The following is a 24,244-nucleotide window of genomic DNA, read 5'->3' as shown; positions in this document are numbered from 1 at the left end:
GGAACCACAGGACCCCACCACTATAACTGGCTAATTTTTGTAGAGATGGAGTTTTGCCATGTTGCCCAGACTTGTCTGGAACTCTTGGGCTCAGGCAATCCTCCCCACCTGGCCTTCCAAAAGTGCTAGGATTACAGATGTGAGCCACCACGCCCAGCCTAACCTACTTTCTATCTCTATTGATTTGCCCATTCTGAGTATATAAGAGTAATCACATAGTATGTGATTTCTTGTGTATGGCTTTTTACACCTCTCATAATGTTTTTGAGATTCATCCAAATTGTAGCATGTATCAGTACTTCATTTCTTTTATGATTGAATAAGTCATATGAATATACCACAATTGTTTATTCATCCATTGACGGGCACTTGGTTATTTCCATCTTTTTTTCTAATATGAGTAATGTTGTTATAAACATTTGTGTACAGGATTATATTAGACATATGTTTCCACTTTTCTTGAGTGTATACCTAGGAGTAGAATTCCTGGGTCATAGGATAATTCTGTGTTAAACTTTTTGAGGAACTGTCAAAAAAGGGCAATCAGGTACATCAAAATATGGTTTTCTAAAATATTGGCAGGTTTGTCAAAAGGTGCTGGTTAGTATTGAAAAAAATGACAATAGTTATTAAACACAACTGTGGTTCTTTCTATGCCAATTCTTTATATAAAGGCTTTCTAGAAATGGGAATGAGGTGATAATCCCTCTTAATCTCCTGAAGATTGGCTCCAATAGTATGCTATAAGATTTATCAAATTAAAAATATATGTGCATGTATTTGTGTATATTAAGGTAGTGTTTGAGTTGTCTGCTATTGCATTTTACTTTTCTGGTAAATTTCTCTCCTTTTCTTGAATCCTGTGCATCATGAAGACCATGAAGCCTTTTCTTTCAAAGAATAGGAATTCAGATAAAAATTATATCAACAATAGAAAAACATCACTCACCTTCTAATTTGATATTTATAAATCCATAGTAATGTCATATTTTTGCATATTAAGACCCAGAGTTCAAAGAATTGAACAAAGTATGGATCCCAGAATACAAAGAATAGTATATTATGTAAAGAAAATTCCTGCCTCAAAGGGAAGGAAAATAACTTTTGCTAGACGCTGGAAAGTAAGAGAAAAAAATTAAGAGTAAAGGATTATATATGAGTGATCTGATTTTCCTCCCTCATGATTAAAACTAGAACTGGGGGTGGTGTTGGTGGTAGACATTCAAAGATAGAAACATTTAAGGGACTCACAAGCAGAGGGCACATTCTTCCCTTTACAGAACATAGACCATGAAAATTGCAAGATGTTGAGGAAGGATCCACATTTAGCATAGCCCTGGAGAGCCTTGGTGCCATCGTGCAGGTACAGGAGGAGGCTAAGAGCATGGCTACAATGCCACATGGTCTGCACCTAGCACAAAAGAGGATTCAGAATTTCTTTGGAGTTTTGGCATGGGGAGGGGTAGAAAGCAGGGTATGAAACTGCCCAAAAGACCAATAGATCAGAGACATCTGGAAGCAACATTTAGAGAAGGAATTTCCATCAAGAGACCACAGAGCCTCTGTTTCTGATAATTTTACCTGTAGCCAGGAAATGATTACTGTTCATGGCAAAGCAAATAAAAGTTGTCAAGCAGAGTTCATGGATCTCTATAAGTCAAATCTTCCTTTAATCCTGTTGTTTAGTTCTTATGGATTTTCTCATTAATTAATGAGTTAAATGAAATCTTTGACATGTGGTCATGTGTTCATTTTCATGAAAATTATGGTTTTGGGGGTTTCTTGAAATTCTTTTTACAGAAGACAATGACTGTCACCTCAAAATGCTAAAATAGAAAAAGTATCTTGGTACTCATATCTGGTGAAAATATCTTTCAAAAGTGAAAAATTAAAAAATTAGGGGACAAATTCAACTTGAGAGAGTCAGTAAGAGCAGACCCATAGTAAAGGAAATATTAAAAAGAATCTTTTTTTCAGGCAGAAGGGAAATAATCCATAGATTAGTAGAAAATACAGAAAAGAATAAAAAACTAAATATTTTGGGAAAACTAAGTGATATGGTTTGGCTCTGTATCCCAGCCCAAATTTCATCTTGAATTGTAAACCCCATGTTCAAGGGAGGGACCTGGTGGGAGGTGACTGGATCATGGGGGTGGTTCCCCCATGCTGTTCTAGTGATAGTGAGTGAGTTCTCATGAGAGCTGATGGTTTTGAAGTGTGGCACTTCCTCACACTCTCTCCCTCTCCTGCTGCCATATAAGGTGTGCCTTGCTTCCCTTTCACCTTCTACCATGATTGTAAGTTTCCTGAGCCCTCCCTACCCACTGGGAACTGTGAGTCAATTAAACCTCTTTCTGGCTGGGCGTGGTGGCTCACACCTGTAATCCCAGCACTTTGGGGGGCTGAGGTGGGCGGATCACTTGACATCAGGAGTTCGAGGCCAGCCTGGGCAGCATGGTGAAATCCCATCTTTACTAAAAATACAAAAATTAGCCTGGTGTGTTGGTAGGAGTCTGTAGTCCCAGCTGCTTGGGAGGCTGAAGCAGTAGAAACACTTGAGCCTGGGAGGTGGAGGTTGCAGTGAGCCGAGAGTGGACCACTGCACTCCAGCCTGGGCAAAGGGCAAGACTCTGTCTGTAAAAACAAACAAACAACAAAAACTTCTTTCCTTTATAATTACCCAGTCTCAGGTAGTATCTTTATAGCAGTGTGAAAACATACTAATACACTAAGTAAGTGTTGACTTCATAAAAGTAATAATAATGTCTTCCAGAGTTAGACTACATGTAAAATGAAAATATATAATAATAGTACAAAAGATGAAATGGGGGAAATAGAATAAAAGTGTTCTCATGTCCTAGCAATGTCCAGAAAGTAGCGAAGTACTAACTCATTTTGGAATTTAAAAAGTTAATGTGGCAATTGCTTGGGTAACTATAAACAATATAGTAACAAAATGCATAAAACTGAATTATACAAATAATCCAAAAGAAGTCATAAAATTTAAATCCAAATGTGAGATGTGTGTGTGTGTGTGTGTGTGTGTGTGTGTGTGTGAGAGAGAGACAGAAATATTGTTAGACTGGATATAAAATATAATTCATGAATATTCAATATTGAGTAGGAGGTTACAGAAACATTTAAGGTAAAACAATGAAAGAGTATGTACCATGCAATCACCAACCCAGCCAAAGCCACTGTAGGCATAATAATAATCAGACAAAATGAACTTAGGGCAATCTTACTAGAAATTAACAGGACTGGTCCATAATGACAGTAGGGTCAATCTACTGGGAAAAAAATGTAGCAATTTTAAATTTTAGGCACCTAATAAATATCAAATAACTAAATAAAAATTAAAATATATAGCAAAAGTTAACAGAACTAAAATAAATAAATTTATAATCATATTGGAAAATTTTTACACACCCCTTCTGGTAAAGGATAGTAAAAACAGCCAAAAGAAATGAAGATTTCTTTCAAATTCATGAATAAAATATATAGAATTTTGTACTTAACAACTGAAATGTACTTTATTTTCAACTACATATGAAATACATGACACATTTGATAGATGCTGAGCTACAAAGCATTTTCCCCCAAAAGTTAAATAATTAAGATTATACAAAGTATATTATTGATATTATCTGAATGTAGGAAATTAAATTAGAAATCTAAATAAATATATCTAGAAACTTTTTCAAGTATTTGGAAATTAAGCAGTTCTCTTCTAAGTTTCTAGTAAGATTTTTAAAAATCAAAATAGAGGTGAGAAAATATTTTAAACTGAATGTTAACAAAATGAAATATACTAAGATTTGTGGGATGCTAGTATAGCCATGCTTAGAGGGAAATTTATAGTCTTAAGTGCATTTACTAAAAAAAGAACAAAGGTTGAAATCAATGAATGAAATAGAGATTTTCAGAATTTAGAAAACAATAGTAAATTAAAACTAAAGAAATAAAAGAAAGAAAATTATAAATATAAAAGCAAATAAAAATAGGAAAGAACATACAGTACGGAATATTTTAAAAGGCAAAAGTTGGTTCCTTAAAAGACTAAATAAGTAAAGAAGAGAAATCACAAAATACCAATAACAGGAATCAAGATGGGTCACCACTAAAGATCCTATAGAGTTTTAAAAAACAATATCATTATAAACAATTTTACGTAAATAAACTTGAAATTTTATCAAATTACAGAGAGTGAAACAAGAAGAAACAGCAAATATGAATGGTCCTCTATCAGAGAAAATAAATACATAATTAAAAACCTGTACATAAAAACAATTCATGCTCAGATTTTACTAATTAATTATCCAAAGAATTAAGAAAAATATTAACACCAGTCTTGGTTATTCTCTACCAGAGAACAAGAACAAGAAAAGTCCTTTGCCTACTTGTATTAAGAGGTTAGCATAATCTTGATTTCAAAACCTAACAAGCACATTAAAGTAAACAGATTACAAGCCAAACTCTTTCAGAAATATAGATGCAGGAATATAAAACAAAACATTAGAAAATCGAAGCAATATATGAAATTGATAATTCAAATGACCAAATTTGATTAAGTTCTAGGAGCATAGTTAGGATTAATATCCTAAAATCAATCACTGTGTACCACAATATCAAAATACAAAAGAAAAATAATGTATGATTTTCTAAATAAGATGCAGAAAAACTTAATAAAATTTTGCATTTATTAATGACGTGTAGAAACTTTTAGAAAATTAAGAACTGAAAGAGTCTCTTTAAGATGATAATGGATATCTATTTTTAAAAAATCTATACCAACTGGCATTTTTAATAGTTAGTTATTAAAACCTCCCTTACTCATATTAGAAACAAAACAAAGCTTACCACTATCACCTCACCTCCTCAATGTTACAACTAATGTTCAGCCAGTGCAGGGAGGAAAAGCAAATGAAAATTACAGTAGCAGGGATGGAAAGAGCAGGAATAATTAAAATAGAAAGAAGAAGAACTATAGAGAAAATCAACAAACCTAAAGTTGAATTTTAAAAATATATTCATAAAATTGAAGGACTCCTATATGGGCTAATCAAGGAAAAGAGATAATTAACAAATTGTCAGAATCAGAAATTAAAGAAAAAATGATTAGAGATGTCACAGATATTAAATGCACAATAAGGGAATAATATGAATAATTTATACAGTAAATTCAAATAACAATAACTTAGACAAATGAATTCTCAGAAAAATGCAATTTGTCAAATCTAAAAAAAAATCGTAGTCATCCTACATACCTGTGTAAGAAATTGATATTTTTAATTAAAAACTTTCCCACAGAGAAGACTCAGGTTTCCGATGGCTTTGCTGGTGAATTCTATCAATATTTAAGGGAGAAATAATCTCTCTTACTCTCTTTCAAGAATAAATGCCTCCCAACTTGTTTTATGAAGCCAGTATTATTTTTATACCAAAACCTGACAAATTATCCAGAGAGACCACTAAAAAATAAAAAAGAAATGTTAAGGGATGTGGAGAAATGATTTAGACATTTAACATATATTCTTAAGGAGTTCCAGACAGAGAGAATAAAAAAATATGGAATGAGAACCTATTTGCAGTGTTAAAAGCTGATAATTTCCTTGGAATTCTCTGAATTAAAGATATTAATATGTGAATCCTCAACTTATATTAGCATAAATTCTGAGCCAGATTAATAAAAATAATTTCATAGGCTCATAGAAATAAAAAACAAATTATAAATATTTAGATACATATTTTAATATAAATATTATAATTTTACATAAATATTTATATATAATTTTACTTATATTATTTTTATATGAATATATATTATATAAGTATATAATATATATTTATTTAATATAAATATATTATTTATGTATAATATTTATATTATATATAATTATATATATTATATTAATATAAGTAGATATATACAAAAAATAATTATAATTAAAAATGTGGCCAAAATTAAACCATTTTCAGAAAAAGAAAAACGGGGTCATTTTGCTGCTAGCAGATCTGACAGAATTCCTAAAGTATACATTTCAAGAAAGAAATAGAACACAAAATGAAAAAGTTGGCTGAAGAAACAAATTTGAGGGAAAAAATTACCAATAATTAGTATGTAAGTCTAAATAAGCACTGCCTACAAATTCATGTAATAATGCTGTTTAATTTGTTTTATCTCAAATTAAGGTAGAGTTAAGATACTAGACAAAAATAACATATTAGAGGAAAGCAATGATATGTCATCAGTCTAGGAAAATTCATTTTTCCAGATCAGGACACAAATATTGATTACAGTTCACCTTAATTAAGTATGCATGTTAAAATTTAAGAGTAATCACTTATAAAAGAGAAAGAAAAAAGAAGAAAGGAAGGAAAGGAGGGAGGGAGGGATGAATGGAGGGAGATGATGTGTAACTTTCTATCAGAGATGGGGGAAAGAGAAACAGAAAACACAAAGCAAAAGAGGACAAGAAGGAAGAGGAGAATAAAAGCAAAAACCTCAAAAAGTGGAAAGTGTGAAGTAAAGTGATAGGAATAAAATTAGATGTATCTGTAAATATAAAAAATGTAACTTGATTAAAATAGGCTATTAGCAGGAAGTGTCACATTGGATGACTTAAAAATCTAGTTATATTCTTTTACTTAATAAATCTATATAGTATACCAAGAGATAAGAACCCATTTAAATAATTGGGAAAATGAGATTGCTGTAAAATACTAGAAAAAATGGGCAGTGTAGCCTTATTACTACCAGATTCAGCAGCTACAGATGTGTCATATTTCACTGTTCCTTCTACTTCTCAGGAGTAATCACTCCTTTTTGCCACAGAATCAATTCCAAACTCTAGCATGGCTTTCCAGGTTCTTCACCTCTGGTTATAGCCTTTCTTTGGATAGTTATATTCCTCTTTGATCTCTTAGCTGCTATTGCAAAGTTGATATATAGTAGACACTCAAATATGTATTTAGTTCAGGTAAAAGAAAAAAAATTATTCCTGAATCCATGGAATCATTGTAACATTTTCTTGTATAATGTCCTCTTCACTTTTTTCACAGGTATCTTTTCTTTAAAAAAATGAGAGGGGCAGGTGCAATGGCTCATGCCTGTAATTCTAGCACTTTGGAAAGCTGAGGCAGGATGATTGCTTCAGTCCAGAAATCTGAAACCAACCCAGGCAACATGGGGAGACCCTGTCTCTACAAAAAATACAAAAAAAAAAAATGAGCTGGGTGTGGGGGCACATGCCTGTAGTCCCAGATACTCGGGAGGCTGAGGTGGGAAGATCACTTGAGTCCAGAAGGTTAAGGCTGCAGTGAGCTATGATCACACCACTGCTCTCCAGCCTGGGTGACAGAGCAAGACCTTATCTCAAAAATAAATAAATAAATAAATACAAATAAAAATAAATAAGAGAAGAAACATGTTTATATTTTAGATCTAACATATTGACAACTAAGCAACATTTCTTCCTCCTTCCCTCACCATTGCTGGAGGTATCCACACCAGACATTTTTTCAGAATTATAATTCATGAAACATCCCATTTCTTACACTCCCCTCCTTTCTCCTACTTTCCCCTATCGTTCCCTCTCCTCCTTTCTCCTCTTTCTTTACTTCCCCTTACCTCTCTTGTCTCCTCCCTTCTGTTTGTAAATAGGTCTGTATGTTACAGAGCTCAGGAAAACAAGGGATTGTGTGAGATGCCCCAAGAATGGAGAAGATGAGAATGAGAATCTTTCTTTTCTAGATTTGTGAGTTGGTAATGACAAATTGAATGGCTTTCTGACTGGCCACCATGAACTGCCTTCTATTGGTCCAGATTAAAGGTTCTCATGCAACAGGGCATGTAGCATTCACTGGAGGGAACTATTTTATAAATTTATACTGTTTCCTAGACCATCCCACATTCATTCCACCCAGTATACACTAGGGATAGTTAAGGTGCCATATGGGGTGTGTGTGTGTGCATGTGTTACCTGAACACAGTCTCCCTAAACTTTTCTAATAGAATTCCCTTTATACCAACTACAGCCCTAAAGAAGAACCTCTATTATAATTAGATCAATGTCAATCCCTCAATCTGCAATATAAATACTCCGAAAGCCATCCTCTTAGGAACTTTATTCTGTACATGATAAGTTATGTAATGAAGGACAGTTTGGACTTTCCGGAGAATATGTTTTTCCTATTGGGCAAAGGAGACCCAAATTTGCTAGTTCTCAGTCCTTGGTATGAATCAGTATCAATGACGAGCCTTCAAAAAATTAAATGCTTAAGTCTCACCCAGAGATATGAGTTCAATTGGTCTGGTCCTGGTCTTGGCCCATGCACTGGCTTTTTTTTTTTTTTCTCTTTTTTTTGCTTCTCAGGTAGTTCTAATATGCATTCAGAATTGAGAAGCATTTCCCAAACTGTTCATAATTAAATGAGAAAGTCAAACCTGTGCTATTTTGGAATTTTGTTTATATATTATGAAAAGTTGCAGTCTAAGCTTTCTTAGAATTTTTGTAAAGAAAATTGTAAAAGTAAATACGCAGATACTATGTGCACTTTACAGAGTGACAGCAAATTTTAGGGATCTAAATCTAAGTGATCTATAGGCTGTAATAAACAAGACATTTGGTGAACAGAAAAGAAACAAGGAGAATATCCTAAATGAAAAATACTGAGAGTGCAAGGAAAGGATAGAAGGATATAAAGAAAAGTAGATCAAGAATACATAAGGAAGAAATTGAAATGGAAAAGTGAAAAAAAGAACAATAGGTGGACAGGAAGGAGAAAAGATGCACAACTTAAAATGTTAGTCAATTTTTTATTAATTTTTGTAACTTTCCACTACTCTACCTGATGCCATATCTAGCTTTTTGGCCAATATTAAAGTAGTTATCCAATACACTCTTCTTAATTAACTTCCATTCCATGAAAAAATTGAAAGATGAATTATAGTAATTAATGTGTGTTCTTTACATTTGTTTTTCAGATAGATTATTTTTACATGATAGAAATCTACCTTTAAATGGCATTTCAAAGATAGAAACAAAGACAACAATTAAATACAAAAACAAAAGCGAAACCTTTATTCTTTTGGCTTGATTGTAATGTGGTTTACCGTTCTTTATGGTAACAGCATTTTCCTGCATGCATTTCACCAACACACTACAAGTCAATAGCTTTAGTATAAAGAATCTACATTTATTGTTGCTTGTGAAACACAAAGTATTTTGCTGTAACTGGTAATATAACTTCACTACCTGGTTTTGTGGGAGAGGAAAAAAAGCTGGGATCCCATATTATATCTGATACAGTTCTAGTGCCATATGGGTCAATAAGATCTATCTGTGTAAACAAACATTGGAAAAGACTGATGAGTACTGAATAAAAAGACTAGGTGGAAACATTGGATTCAAGCAATGCCAAGAGTATCAGCTGATTTTTTTTTCTTTAAGCCTCTTTCAATGATAAGGCATTACTATTGAAAGCAAATAAACATTGAACTCAGTTTGAGATTTGTTTCACATTGAAATGTGTGCAAGTTTACAGTACTAATAAAAAAGCAGAAACCTACACTGCATCCTAGTCCTTGCTTCTTATTTTGTGAAGTGCTTCAATTTAAAAGTGCTAGGAACAGAAACTAACAATAGTGACTGTGACATCCACCTGAAGATACTTTTAATTTCTCATTTTATGTACAAAAGGCTGAAAAATAAAATAAAATGAACTTTTTACAGTATTTATATTTTCTTAGAAAACTCTAACCGTATATTTTAAACAGATTTAAGCAGCTTGCAACATGTTTGTACAGTCGGGCTTTTCATCATTGAGTGTTCAATTAAGGTTGGAAGAATAAAAAGCAAGAAGCTCTTCCTTGTTTGCTGCAACCTATTGCTTAATGACATGAAGAATGAGGTCTTGGTAGAACAATTTGCTTCACTTTACCACTGATATATGGCTTCCCATATTAGACTTCTGAACAGTGGAAGGAATAAGATACAGCAGCATAGGCAAGATAAACATGCAGCAGTGACAGCTTCAAACTATAATGGAACCAATTACATCATATTACCTGTTGAAAGCTTGCAAACTATACTTACTGTGGTACATATTTGATGCAATAAGTAGTGTGCTTAAATCATCATTTTTGTTTGCTCAAACATGCACCACTGGGTAAAATTACTATTTACAAAGCAGACTTTTATTTTTTAAATTGACATATACTATGTCAACCTTACCAAGAGCAGAAGATGGCTAAACAATACTGCAGGATAAAGCAGAATCAACTTTATAAAGTGGTGGTGGGGATGTTTTTTGGTCAATTCAGGCTTCTTAGAAAGGACTGATAGGATATTTTTATTTTATGCCAAAGGACACTTATCAAAAATGTGATAGTCATGCTGCTGGGACTGTGAATGACAATGTAATGGTATGTGTATATCTCTGTGTGTGCATGTGTGTATACATATATATGTATATACACGCACATATACATATATACATATATACATGTACATTTAATGGGTTATGTAAAAATAAAACAACTCTTTAATGCTTGTGATTCTATGGAACATTTACAGGCACATTAAATTTTTTCTGGATGAGACACCTTAAAAATACGAATAGCTATTTAAGCACCTCAAAAATCTAAAAACATCCTGAAACAAGAAGTAAACTCTTTCCTTTTGTGATGTGATTTTTTTTTATGTGTGAATGAGAATTGCAGCATGCCTCCATTTAAAATATATCCAGTTATACAATACAATAGAGAAATTTAGAATTCCCTCCCTTTAATCCCTCTCCCCAAACACAAACCCATTTACAAAAATAGTCACATATAATAGTAAACAACCTGTGAATTAAAAAGAAAAGTGAAAATTCACAGCACACGTTTTGTAAAAATATGGCAGGTGTGGCAGTTAAAACATAAACAGTGGTGACAATTACTATTATCAAGTGTCACATGTTGAATTTACATAAAAATTTAACTTCCCTCCCCCCTTTAAATTGGTTCCTATCGTCTGAGTAGCCATTACGCCTCTGCTCTTCAGCAGTGTCAGCTGGTTGTGAAAATAGAAACCTCCCATCGATACTATTTCTCCAGTTTACTGAGTTCCAGTTTGCTGACCAGAGGTCTCTGTCTTGTTATAGGCACTGACCTTAAGTATACATTTGTAAAAACAGTCAGTTTGGCATAGACCTCCTGTGGGAGTCCTGTTGACACAAACACATCACCATCACGGGCTGTAAACAATTGATCACAAAATGGAAAATTCTTGGTTTCTTTTTACTTTTTACTTTCCCTGATATCTTTCCCTTTGTCTTCCTTTTCTGATTTGTCTTTTTCAAATTTTTCTTTTTCCGGTTTGGTCACACTATCATACGAGGGTGGAGACGTGGTGGAAGGCGTCATATCGGTTTTCTCTGGAGTTGAATTCTCATTCAGTTTATCAATGAGAGTATCTTCTTTGATGGGTGTTCCATCACATTCTTTGCCTTTGTCTTTCTTGTATATACTTGATACCTTTTTAACTTTTTGCTTCAAGAGGTAGCGTCTGTAAGCCCTCTGGATAATAATAGCAGACACCTCCTCTTGTTTGCGTTTCAACGTGGTCGTAATGGGCTCATAAGAGACTTTGGAGGGGTTTGATGCCATGAATCGCTCTTCCATCTGTATTCGAAGGGCATCCATCTCTCCACTCTCACCCAAAACACGCTTTGTAAAAGCAAATAAGATGTCAAGACAGTGGATCCGGTCACCACTCACCATGGGCAGATCCATGGCAATGAGCTGGACTTTGTTGGGTTTTGCTATGAGAAGAGGAGGATCCAGGGCATCTGCAAAATCAGAGAGTTTGGCAAACTCTATAAACTGGGTCGCATCGGGATCAAACTTCTCCCAAACCTCATAGAACATCTCAAAGTCATCCTCACTCAGAGGCTCTGCACTTTCTTCAGTAGCAACACTGAAGTTCTCCAGGATGACCGCGATGTACATGTTCACCACAACCAGGAAGGATATGATGATGTAACTGACAAAAAAGAAAATCCCAACAGATGGGTTCCCACAGTCTCCCTTAACTGAGCTTCCAGGGTGATCTTTTTCAGGGTCACAGTCTGGAGGTCCACTATTAAGAATAGGTGCTAGCAATCCATCCCAGCCAGCAGAGGTTGTAATTTGGAACAGGCAGATCATGCTGTTGCCAAAGGTCTCAAAGTTGAACATGTCATCGATCCCAACTTCCCTCTTAACATAGGCAAAGTTGGACATCCCAAAGATGGCGTAGATGAACATGACCAGGAAAAGAAGGAGGCCGATGTTAAACAACGCAGGAAGGGACATCATCAAAGCAAAGAGCAGCGTGCGGATCCCCTTTGCTCCTTTGATCAGACGTAGGATTCGGCCAATCCTGGCAAGACGGATCACTCGGAATAGGGTAGGGGACACAAAATACTTTTCTATCAGTTCAGCCAGAAACATTCCTGTAGAAAATCAACAAATAACAAAAATATTGTTATACTTAATAGTAGCAAATGAAAGTTTACATAATTACATTAGTTTTACAAAATGTGAACAGGACAGTTAGGTACATGTATATATGCAAATAATCTGCAATGTTTGTTGAGCAAAATGAAACTGGTATGTTTGGTGTTATAACATTTACATCTTTATATTAAATGAAGATAATAAGGGCCATTTTTCCTAGTTCAAGGAAAGCATCTATCAAAAAAATGACTCAACCCTGGAAGGTCCAAAGACATCATGAAGCATACAGTGGCCAAGTACAGAAATTAATTTATATGTCCAAAATACTAGTTCTAGTATTTGCATAAGAACTAAAGGTGTATGATTTTGGGTCAGGAATATGAGAGTTCTTTACTTTCTGAGATTCTATGTTATTTGGGCGTAGGCAGCGTGATGTACAGAAGAAAATATAGGCTTTGGAGACAGATGTACTTGGGACTGAATCCTGGCACTTGCTTTTATGCATGAGTAAATGGTGATAATATCAACTTTTTCTTGTGGTCAAACTGAACATTTACTAAGTCTTTTCTTCATGCTAGGCACAGTGCTAAGTGCATATATATACATAATCTGATTTAATCCTCACAACAACATTTTACAGAAAAATTCCTTGCAAAACCAGAGATTGGAGAGCTGAGGTAACTTCTCTTAGGTCACTGAGAAGGTAAGTAGTGTAAATAGGGAAGCTCCAGGTCAGATCTCAAATCTTACCTCTTAATGCTACCTCATAGCACTTATGTGAGAATCAAATGCAATGGAACATTGTTACAATGTTCTATTCGACTAAAGAAAGTAGTTTAAAGAGTGCTATATAATTTTCCCCTCCATGTGAATGTTCTGTTTCCCCAAATAGGTAGAACCTTCTCTTAAATCTTCTTATATTTACTTCCAGCACCTCATTTAATATCTTATACATAAACACTGTATATATATATTTTTTCCAATAAATCTTTTGCATTCCTAGGACTTAATGTATATATGTATCCTAACATTAATGTATCATTGATGATAACAAATCTGTTTTGGATTTTCAAACAAAATATCTGCTTCCAAAAAGAGATATTGCAAACCACAGAAAACTGTCTGCACCCAAAGATAACATGAAACTTATATATGTGTAATTATATATATAACTGCACATATACACTATTCCAATTATTTAAGAGGTCATATTTATGAATTATGTGACTACTTCAAATGATTTATGTATATATGTGTGTGGATTGATTGTTTATTCAAAGCAGTAACTGTCAATACCACAGGAGTATGACCAGGTACAAGAGTATTCTACCAAAGTTGCAGTTATTGTCTTCTGAGATGAGAATAGATGAAAATATTAAATGAGAATAAATGAAAGCTGAAAATATAAATTCCTTGTATTCCACTCATCATTTCAAGCACAGCATGCAATTAGAGAAATGGCAAACTAAAACTAAAACAATGGACTATTAGATTTTTATTTGGGAGTTTGGGATGAATGAGAAAGATTAGTGAAAAACACCTCTAAAGTTTTAAAACACACATTTTTACCACTATATTCCTTAACTGAATAAAAGCACCTCTTCTTACCTACAATGGAGAGAATGACCACCACAAAATCAAAAATATTCCATCCAATAGTGAAATAGTAGTAACGAAGAGAGATCAGTTTCAGCACACATTCTCCAGTGAACAGAACAATAAACACCAGATTAATCCAGTACAGAATGTTTGTCATTTCTTGACTCTGGTCATCGGTTTCCACCATCATGGTGACCATGTTAAGGCAGATGAGGATCATGATGCTGATATCAAAGACTTGTTTGGTTACAAAATCAAAGACCATTCCTTGGAATTTGTTCTGGAACAAATAATATGTAAAAGTTCCATTAGAAACCTTAAAAAAATCTAATTCAATTCTTCTGATTTTAAGAAAGCAACAAAAAATGTAGCTTTTATAAAACCACATCTTTAATCCTCACAACATTTTACAGAAAAAAAAATTCCTTGCAAAACCAGTGATTGGAGAGCTGAGGTAACTTGCCTTAGGTCACAAAGCAGGTAAGTAGTGTAAATAGGGAAGCTCCATGTCAGATCCCAAATCTTATCTCTCTCTCTCTCTTTTTAAATTTTTTTTTATTTTTTGAGATGGAGTCTCGCTCTGTTGCACAGGTTGGAGTGCAGTGGCACGATCTTGGCTCACTGCAACCTCTGCCTCCCGGGTTCAAGCGATACTCCTGCCTCAGCCTCCTGAGTAGCTGGGATTACAGGTACACGCCACCATGCCCGACTACTTTTTGTAAGTTTAGTAGAGACGGGATTTCACCGTATTGGTCAGGTTGGTCTCAAACTCCTGACCTCATGATCTGCCCACCTCGACCTCCCAAAGTGCTGGAATTACAGGCATGAGCCACCATGCCCGGCCTCAAATCTTATCTCTTAATGCTACCTCATAGCATTTATGTGAGGGTCAAATGCAATGGAACATTATTACAATGTTCTATTCTATTAAAGAAAGTAGTGTATTTTATTTTCGTTTTATACTTGGAAGAAAATTTTGTATATTGTATATTCAACTGTATTCAAATGTATTTGTTTTATTTATACTAACATTGATACCAGGTTTTATAAACTCACCTATTATGTTCTCAGTGCACAGAACACCATCATGTTATGACGGACAGTTAGTAAATATTTGTCATGTAATAAAATTTTTTATCCCATATGTTGGGAGGGTATTAATTTTACTTTAAGTAACTAATAAATAAATACTTCTCCAAGTTTTCCTCTCTCTTTTTAAATTTTTCATCTGATTTCTGACTTTATATTCTCTCACTAAAGCTACAGCATCTTAAATTTCATTTTAAAGTTCAGCTAAGATGTTTTAAAAATCATCATTCTAGAGAAAAGGCTTCAGTGGAAAAACTGGTGAAATCTGACTCAGTTCTGTATTTTATTTAATGGTATTATACCAAGATTAATTTCTTAGTTGAGAGAACTGACCTATGGTTTCATAAGATGTTAAAATAAGAGGACACTGTGTATAGATTCATTAGAGTATTCATTATGAGTAACTCTTCTGTAAGAATAAAATTATCTTTTAAAAAGTCACAATGGAAATATTCAATCTTTGCCCTAGTCTATTTGGACCTTATTTCCAAGTACTAATTGCTTTATGTCTTGCTTATGAAATTAAGTCCCCAACTTGTAAACCAGTTCTGATCGTTGGTTTCTGCATTGTTCCATTTTGCACGTATCTGCTTTGTTTCTCAGGTAATCTAGGGATCGGGTCTTGACTTACCTCTGTTGGGCTGCCTTTCTCTACCTTCTCAACTAGAATGACTAATACTCTGCTACATATACACCTAATGGCTTGCTTTCCCAGATCCTGACACTTTTAGTGGCCTGGATTCTACATCTTAGTGTTCTGCCCTCTTTCTATTGGGAGGCTTCTATTACTTCCAATGGTGATTTTTGGACATCAAACACTACTTGTTCTATTTTGTTTTGCTCTTTTCTCTGAATGCGTATTTGGCCTGCTGAACTAGATTTCTATTACTCCAGCTGGATCTGTCTTCTCAGGGCCTTTTTCAACCCAATAAATGTGTCTACTTTTAGTTCAAACCCTTCCTTATTAATTATTAATTTACTGTAGTTTAACTTTCCAAGTCTGGCACCTTCCCCTTACTTCCACCCTCTGATATTTCCTGCCTACCACTCTTAGAAGCTTATGCAGGTTCTACTGTATCATTTTACATAGTTTATCTGTCTACTATTCTGTCTAAAACACATGTCCCCCACTCCTTCTCTGTCTCATGAATTCTAACTCAGTTTTGAGTTTAAAGCACTTAGGGCTCTCAGAAAACTGAGTCCTTTCATTGATCATAAAATGTATGGCATTGTATTGCAAATGGTTTGCTCTTATTCAATTTTAGTTTTCTTTCCCTTCCACTTGTTGTGAGGCCCCTCAAAAGCAGGAGCAGTACCATTTTTCTCTCAGATATGGCTCCTAGAGTATAGTAAGTTAAAAATATCTTAAAAGCAGAAATTTGGTCTTAATTTTAATATTACCATGACTAATAAAAAACTGTTTAGATTCCCTGTTCATAGAGTTGTCCAATGAGACAGACGTCTCAATGTACAACTCCAATCTCGAGTCTCTGTGTTCTGTTCTCCCATTTAAATCCTAGGGTGTCAAATATGCTGGAACAAGATGTATAATTCTGAAGATCTTATTCACCAAAAATTTATGTTCTCTAACTTCATCTTGGCCCTTCAGATTTAACAATTAGCAATCCTTTGTCCTTCATTTGCTCCAAAGATAATTCCAAACTTCTCATAAATTTCCATTCTCTTGCCCTTTATTTTTACTTTTTTTAGAACACTAAATTTAAACAGTTTAAATAAACTCCTCTATTTCCTTTTGCATTTCATATTATTTTAATTTCCATGTTCTTTTCATATATTACTCCAAATTCATTAGAGGACTCAGCCCCTTTTTCTTTCTAAAGCTACCCTAGACCACTATGTCCTTGTCCCACATCTTGTGCATTTTTATGCCGTAATTATTCCCTCTCTCTTCGATCTTTTCCTAAAATTCCTTTTGCTTTCCTTTAAACCTAATATCTGAATCTTAAGAAACCTTTATTTTGCTACTCCTAAATATTCATCATTTCTCTCCCTTCCTCCTTCCTCTCACTCTCTCACTCTGACTCGTTTGCCAAATTCTGCAAACTAGCATCTCCAATTTTCTCACCACTTCTGTCCCTTCTTCATTTCCTGCATGACATCAGTATTTATCCAGTTGTGCAAAGCAGAAAGACACCAGTCATTCTTGTTGGTTCCTTCTTTAGTTCCCATATTCAATTAATAGACAAACTTTTAAATTTCACGCTGGTGATAGCTCACAAATCCATCCACTTTTATTAATCTGCACATTGCTATGGTTCAGGCTACCTACCATCTCTGAAATAGCTCCAAAACAAGTCTACAATGTATTCACACGGCCTCTGTGAAACCGATTGAGTGATCACCACAAAGCCCAGACTGACTGGGTCCACTTTAACGGTTTCTTACTGCTCTTAGGATGAAAACAACTCCTTAACATGGCCTCCAAGGCCCAGAAAAGTTTGGGCTTATCCTAACCTCTTTATTCTCAGTGTGTCCCAAATGAACCTTGACTTTCTGCACTCCAGTCTCACCAGCCCTCCTACATAAGGACCTTCACAAATTCATTCCCCTTCTACAGGGCTCTCTTCTCATCCCACTCTGGCTATTGATGCTTTCTATTTTTTTTCCATCCTCAGCTAGTATATTTTTTTAATAAAGCCTTCCCTAACTTCCCTGATTAATCAGCCCCTTCCCCCTAATCAGCTCTCACAGCTGAAAGTATCCCTTTTTTTCTGGGATACTTCCATTTTTTGGCAGGACTATTTGATTACTATCCGTTGCATTAACTAGACTCCATACTGTTCAATATTTAAGTTCAAATGCTTAGCATACTACATAGTACATATTGTCAATGCAGGAATAAATGGATTTTACTAGTTACTTGCTAAATTGCCAAATTGACACTGATAATATTCTAGCTGAATGTGTTGAACTTTTTCCACACACCCCTACCACTACAGGTAAATCCATGTCATTTGATGGAAACAAACTCAAGCTCATTTCTTCATTGATTTATTTTTTCCTATATCTTTTTTTTTTTCTTTTTTTTTATTATACTTTAAATTTTAGGGTACATGTGCACATTGTGCAGGTTAGTTACATATGTATACATGTGCCATGCTGGTGCGCTGCACCCACTAACTCGTCATCTAGCATTAGGTATATCTCCCAATGCTATCTCTCCCCCCTCCCCCCTCCCCACCACAGTCCCCAGAGTATGATATTCCCCTTCCTGTGTCCATGTGATCTCATTGTTCAATTCCCACCTATGAGTGAGAATATGCGGTGTTTGGTTTTTTGTTCTTGGAATAGTTTACTGAGAATGATGGTTTCCAATTTCATCCATGTCCCTACAAAGGATATGAACTCATCATTTTTTATGGCTGCATAATATTCCATGGTGTATATGTGCCACATTTTCTTAATCCAGTCTATCATTGTTGGACATTTGGGTTGGTTCCAAGTCTTTGCTATTGTGAATAATGCCGCAATAAACATACGTGTGCATGTGTCTTTATAGCAGCATGATTTATAGTCATTTGGGTATATACCCAGTAATGGGATGGCTGGGTCAAATGGTATTTCTAGTTCTAGATCCCTGAGGAATCGCCACACTGACTTCCACAATGGTTGAACTAGTTTACAGTCCCACCAACAGTGTAAAAGAATCTACAGTGAACTCAAACAAATTTACAAGAAAAAAACAAACAACCCCATCAAAAAGTGGGCGAAGGACATGAACAGGCACTTCTCAAAAGAAGACATTTATGCAGCCAAAAAACACATGAAAAAATGCTCATCATCACTGGCCATCAGAGAAATGCAAATCAAAACCACTATGAGATATCATCTCACACCAGTTAGAATGGCAATCATTCAAAAGTCAGGAAACAACAGGTGCTGGAGAGGATTTGGAGAAATATTTCTTCCTATATCTTGATGAAGTATGCAAGGCCTCATTCTGAGAATTTTGTTTTTTTCTCTATTCTAATTATTTTTCAAAAATGAATCTGTGTTTCAGAGCTCAACTGAATTTTGTTCTGACAATGCTAAAATCCTTATTTCAGTCTGGACATTTCATAGGCTCTAACACTATTTTTCCCAGTGCCTTCATATGACTTCAGTATATGATAGTGGAACCAACAGTTTCACAAAATATCAACTAGCTTATATTTTAGATTCTCTGTTATCTACATATCCTCCCTCTTTTCCTGTGTTTCATAACAGGCAATGAAAATATGCTATTGCTATTCTTACAGCAGGTCGAGGTATGGGTTATTGTGGTTTCTTTGAACCCAGTTTTTTCATTGCATCCTCCCTCTTTTCCTGTGTTTCATCCCAATTGAGTCTTCTTATTGGCTAACTTCACTCCTGGAGTAGTTCCAGTCCTGCTGGTTGGACACAGATTATGGACTATCTTCTTGTATGTAAGGGTTTATCTTCTTGTCTATGGCCGAGGGTTATTTTGCCTCTAATATTGTTCCACACCAGTCTCTAGGTTAAACTCTCTAAAATCTTTCTTTTCACATTACTAGGCTGTTCTGTTAACTATATTGCATTTGTATTGCTTAATTAGAACAAATTTCTTCAGACTCGTATGGTAACCTTGTCTCATGTAACTCGGAAAACCAGTGTCTACTACTCACTAATTCAAATGCATCACTATTCTGCACTGATATATTTGTCTATATGGCTATGAAGTATACATTTTCTCATATAGTAAATGTTCTCTGCTTCTCTCTCTATTCATTCAAATTGTATTATTTCCTAAAGACTAGGCTCAAGTTGTACACCCTTTGTGTTTGACCCAATATAGCTATCCATTTTCTTTGAGTTATTGGCCGGCTTACCAACTGAACACTTAATTATGGTCTGTTTTATATTGTCACCAATAGATTTATAGAGTCAAGATTTCTGAGAAACACTGAAGTGTTTTATACCATGTATACGTTGGGGAAGATTTTCTGAGACTTAATATATGAGCTAGTCCTTCAGGAGTGATAGAAAAACTTAGCGATTCTCCTGGCAGCAACTCCCTGCAGCAGCCAAACTGAACGAACAGTATCACTGGCAAATGTACACCTGGAAGAGCCAATAAAAAGCCCTACAAAGAATGATATCATCTCATTTAAGGGTGGGATAGTAGGGGAAAATATGAGGTTTGCCTTTTTTTTGTTTAACCAGAAAAAAGCAAAACCTGTGGCCTGTTTCATTAATGATTCCATTCAATCTGCAGAGTTGGACAAAAACTGAGGCCAATCTGTGACGTACCAATTATTCCGATCTGTCTCCTCTGTACTCTGAGAACATTTAATATTTTCACATTATGTATGTATGTATGTATTTTATTTTTGATGTTATTAGAAGTGTCTTAATGACATCAGCTTGTACGATACCACTGGCACTTAAGTATAGCAAATTTTATTTCTATGTATTTTATATGTTTACATATAAAATACGTTATGCATTATATAATTTATACATATTATATAAGTAAAGTACATTTTTCAAGCTATTTAGGCTAGCTAGTCACATTGTTAAGGTAAAAAACTTTGTGTTACAAATCCACAAAAATAACTAGTTTCTAGAAATTCGGGCTGTGAAACGGTTAGGTAATATAGTTTTAACAGGCAATGAAAATATGTTATTCTTACAGCAGGTCGAGGTATGGGTTTTTGTGGTTTCTTTGAACCCAGTTTTTTCATTGCATTGTAGTATTTCTTCTGTTCTTCTGTCATAAAAATGTCTTGACCTCCAAAGTAAAGAAATGAAAGCAACACTTGTTAAAATTGTGTTCTTTGCTGGCTATAAAATCCACCTTAGTAATCATGTGAAAATTGGCTCCCACATTTCATTCTATTGTTGCTAATATCTGTATTTATAGAGATGCCTTTATTCAATATATAAATTATGCCATATTAGTCATATTTCTAGACTAAAAATATCAAAAATATGCTATCTGAATTATTAATTGCTTAAAAGCTTATCGATTATCAAATGTCTCAAAATAATTTCTGAATTTTTAATTCTTTTTTTGGTGATTGCATTTTGGAGGCTAAAGGAAAGAGTATGAAATATTTAGTTCATATTTCAGAGCAAGGATGAAGTTTTAATATACTTATCTTCTTTTTCTGTTGGTTGAAGTTATCTATGATGACACCAATGAAAAGATTCAAGGTAAAGAATGACCCAAAAATAATAAAGATGACAAAATAAAGATACATGTACAGGTTGTCTTCATACTTGGGTTGTAATTCTACCTAAAAAATATAAAGAATTGTAACCATTATATCTAGTAATTGTTTCACAAAAAGTACATCAGTGAGTTTTTAATTATCTAAGCATGTTTTAATCTCTGGAATGAAAATAAACCAAACACTAAACAGATTTTATGAACCTTCAAATCTCACATGCTTATTGAAGAGTTCTGCAAGACTATTCATTACCTGGGAAAATGAAATAACCATATAGAAGTCTGAATGATTATAGACAATTTCATCCAACAAATACCCAGATTATGAATGCACTTTCCTTTCTAAGCAAAGTTCCCAACACAGTATGCAAATTAAAGATTTCCTCTTCTTACAAAAGAGATGTCAGCGTCACATTATTCTATGTCAAAACTTTTAAGATTTACTTTCTCTGCCTCAGTTTTCTCATCTGTGAGATGAAAATAATCAAACTTAAACTTCATAGTGTGGTCGTGAAGATTAACTATATTAACATATAAATATGCTTAGAACAGTGGCGGCCAGTAGTAATTGCTAAGTGTAAGGGTTTGGTATAATACATTTCTTTAGATAGGCAAGAATCATTGTAGTAGGTCTGCATGTAGGTATATAGGTTGATCTTTCCTTTCTGAAAATGAATCTATTGCTTTATCCTATTCAGTAGGGACTGTTTCTGTAACAATGATACTATCTCTTGTCTAATCCACTTTTGATTAGAAAACTGTGATAGTAGGTTTGCGCCTTAGCTGTAAGCTTTCACAGGTCTAATAGGACATTGTTCTAACCAACTCAGTCAACCAATCCCTGATGATGATAATAGATGCAAGTTATAACCCACTGTGTTATGAAATCAATTTAGAGGATTATGACCAGCATAATTTTGTTTCTAAGGAAATACAGCAAAATGGAAAATATCAGGAATATTGTAAAACTGCTTATTCTTCGATGAGATTTTGTGTATGTGAGTTTAGTTAACAGTGATGTAAAATTATATTTTTAAAACTTTTAAAAGACAATATACATACAGGAAAGTGCATAATACATAAATGCAAAATATAATATGTTTTATAAGTGAAATCCATAACCCAGGTCATTGCTACAACTTCAGAAACCCTTGGTGTACCCTTCTCAAACATAAACTCCATCATCCCTGCTGGAGGTAATCATTATCCTGACTTTTATGGTAATTATGTCCCTGCTTTTTCTTTCAAGTTAACACCTCAGTATGCAGTTTTGAACAATAAGCTTAGTTTTGTCAATTTCAAAATTTATATAAGTAGAATTATAGTATGTGTCTAGTTTCTTTAACTCAATGTTGTATTTTTAAGGCTCATCCATGTGGTTGTATATGGCGGTATTCATTCATTTTCATCACTATATAGTATTCAATTGTTTGCCTATTTCTACTGTTTTTGAGTTGCTCCCAGTTTTTTGCAAGTGCAAAAAAAAGTTATATTCATTTTTGTACATAGATTATCCTAAACATGTGCATAAGTTTCTTTAGGATACGTTGTTCAAAGTAGAATTGCAGTATTAAAAAATATCTTTAACTTTCTCAAATAATGTGATCATACCCAACTGTTTTTAAAGGATTATTTAACTATTTTTTTTCCTATCAGCATTGTACAAGTGTTCTTATTGCTGTTTATCCTTGGTAAAACTTGGTATTGTCAGACTTTTTGGTATTGCCAATCTGGTAGGTGTGTAGATAATGTTTTATTTTGGTTTAAATTTGCATTTATCTGATGCAATTTACTAATTAAAGTTCAAGATCCAGCAACTTTTCATAAATGTAGTGCTCAATTGGCTTTCATCTTTTGTAATGTGCTGGAAATTCCAGGAGTTTTGCAGCAGAAAAGGTCTGCTAAGTTATTAAAGAAGAAACTGAAAATGTTTCATGGCATATAAGCTATTGATAAGGAAGGTGGAAAGAGCATTGAATTAATTAATCAAAAAGGTAAGAATCACTGTGGAAAGTGGGTATGAGCCATTATTTGTGGTCAGGGTTCAAAAACTTGTTTTCCCATTTAACGCATTAAGTCTCTTTGCTTCAGTAGTAAAATAGAGCTAGTATCACCTATACAATAAGGTTGTCATTTAGGATTAAATGGGATAATGTGAGAAAGTCCTTGGCACAGTGAATAGTGATAAACAATAAATTATTATTACTATTCAGAAAAATCTCATAACTGGAATTCCTGATAGCACTTATAGAGATACAATGCAGGGCTTTTCATGCTTTCTTGCTCCCTCTCTGTTTTTATGAAGTGGAAAAAAGAAAAAAAAAAACCTCAGGAATTCTTCACTCAGAAAGCTAGCTGCTGGTGCTAGGGAAAGAGCATTTTGAGCTTTATTATCATGCTCTGGCATACCAGAAATCAATCTCTTTTTTTTTTTTTTTTTTCAAAATGTGACTTCATTCCTCATTAAATAGTGAGAAATTAATGAAAATTATAGAAAAGAATTCAAAGTACTGGTATGTATAAAGTAGATTAGGAAAGTCCCTCCCTTCTACCACTTAATCTCACTTTCCCAAGAGAAACACTAAATTGTTTATTTTTGTCCCCGTTTTTAGTCATATCCTTCCTATTATAAGGAAGATCAAAAGCTGGAGGAAATATATTACAGATGAAAAATATTGCCTGTGAGAACTTCTAATGCACAAATGACCAGGACTATCAGAGCCAAAAATAAAATGTCTCATTTTGAAAATACATACAATAAAGTTTTGTGTCAGGTGCCTTGCTAAATACTAGAAAAGATATGTTAAAAGATACAGAGTGATTAGAGAAAATCATCCTATGATAATTTTGAAAGAAATAGTATGATTAAATATTTTATC

The 24,244-nt window shown here is 34.1% G+C and overlaps 1 protein-coding gene across 6 annotated transcripts in view; it reads right to left on the bottom strand.

Annotated features, from left to right (window-relative positions):
* Positions 1–9,055: 9,055 nt before the first annotated feature.
* Positions 9,056–24,244, bottom strand: part of SCN2A (sodium voltage-gated channel alpha subunit 2) — a 153,315-nt gene continuing 138,126 nt past the window's right edge. For all 6 annotated transcript variants that reach the window (XM_054679914.1, XM_054679913.1, XM_054679916.2 and 3 more), the window contains 4 exons: positions 21,295–21,432; positions 20,827–20,931; positions 14,093–14,363; positions 9,056–12,480 (listed from right to left, as the gene is read on the bottom strand). In XM_054679914.1, coding sequence (XP_054535889.1) covers positions 11,285–12,480; positions 14,093–14,363; positions 20,827–20,931; positions 21,295–21,432 — 1,710 coding nt within the window. In that variant the 3' untranslated portion in view covers positions 9,056–11,284. The remainder of the gene's footprint in view (positions 12,481–14,092; positions 14,364–20,826; positions 20,932–21,294; positions 21,433–24,244) is intronic.

This window comes from Pan troglodytes, chromosome 13, assembly GCF_028858775.2.
Source record: "Pan troglodytes isolate AG18354 chromosome 13, NHGRI_mPanTro3-v2.0_pri, whole genome shotgun sequence".
Lineage (NCBI taxonomy): Eukaryota > Metazoa > Chordata > Mammalia > Primates > Hominidae > Pan > Pan troglodytes.
This window is presented reverse-complemented; position numbering and strand designations above follow the sequence as displayed.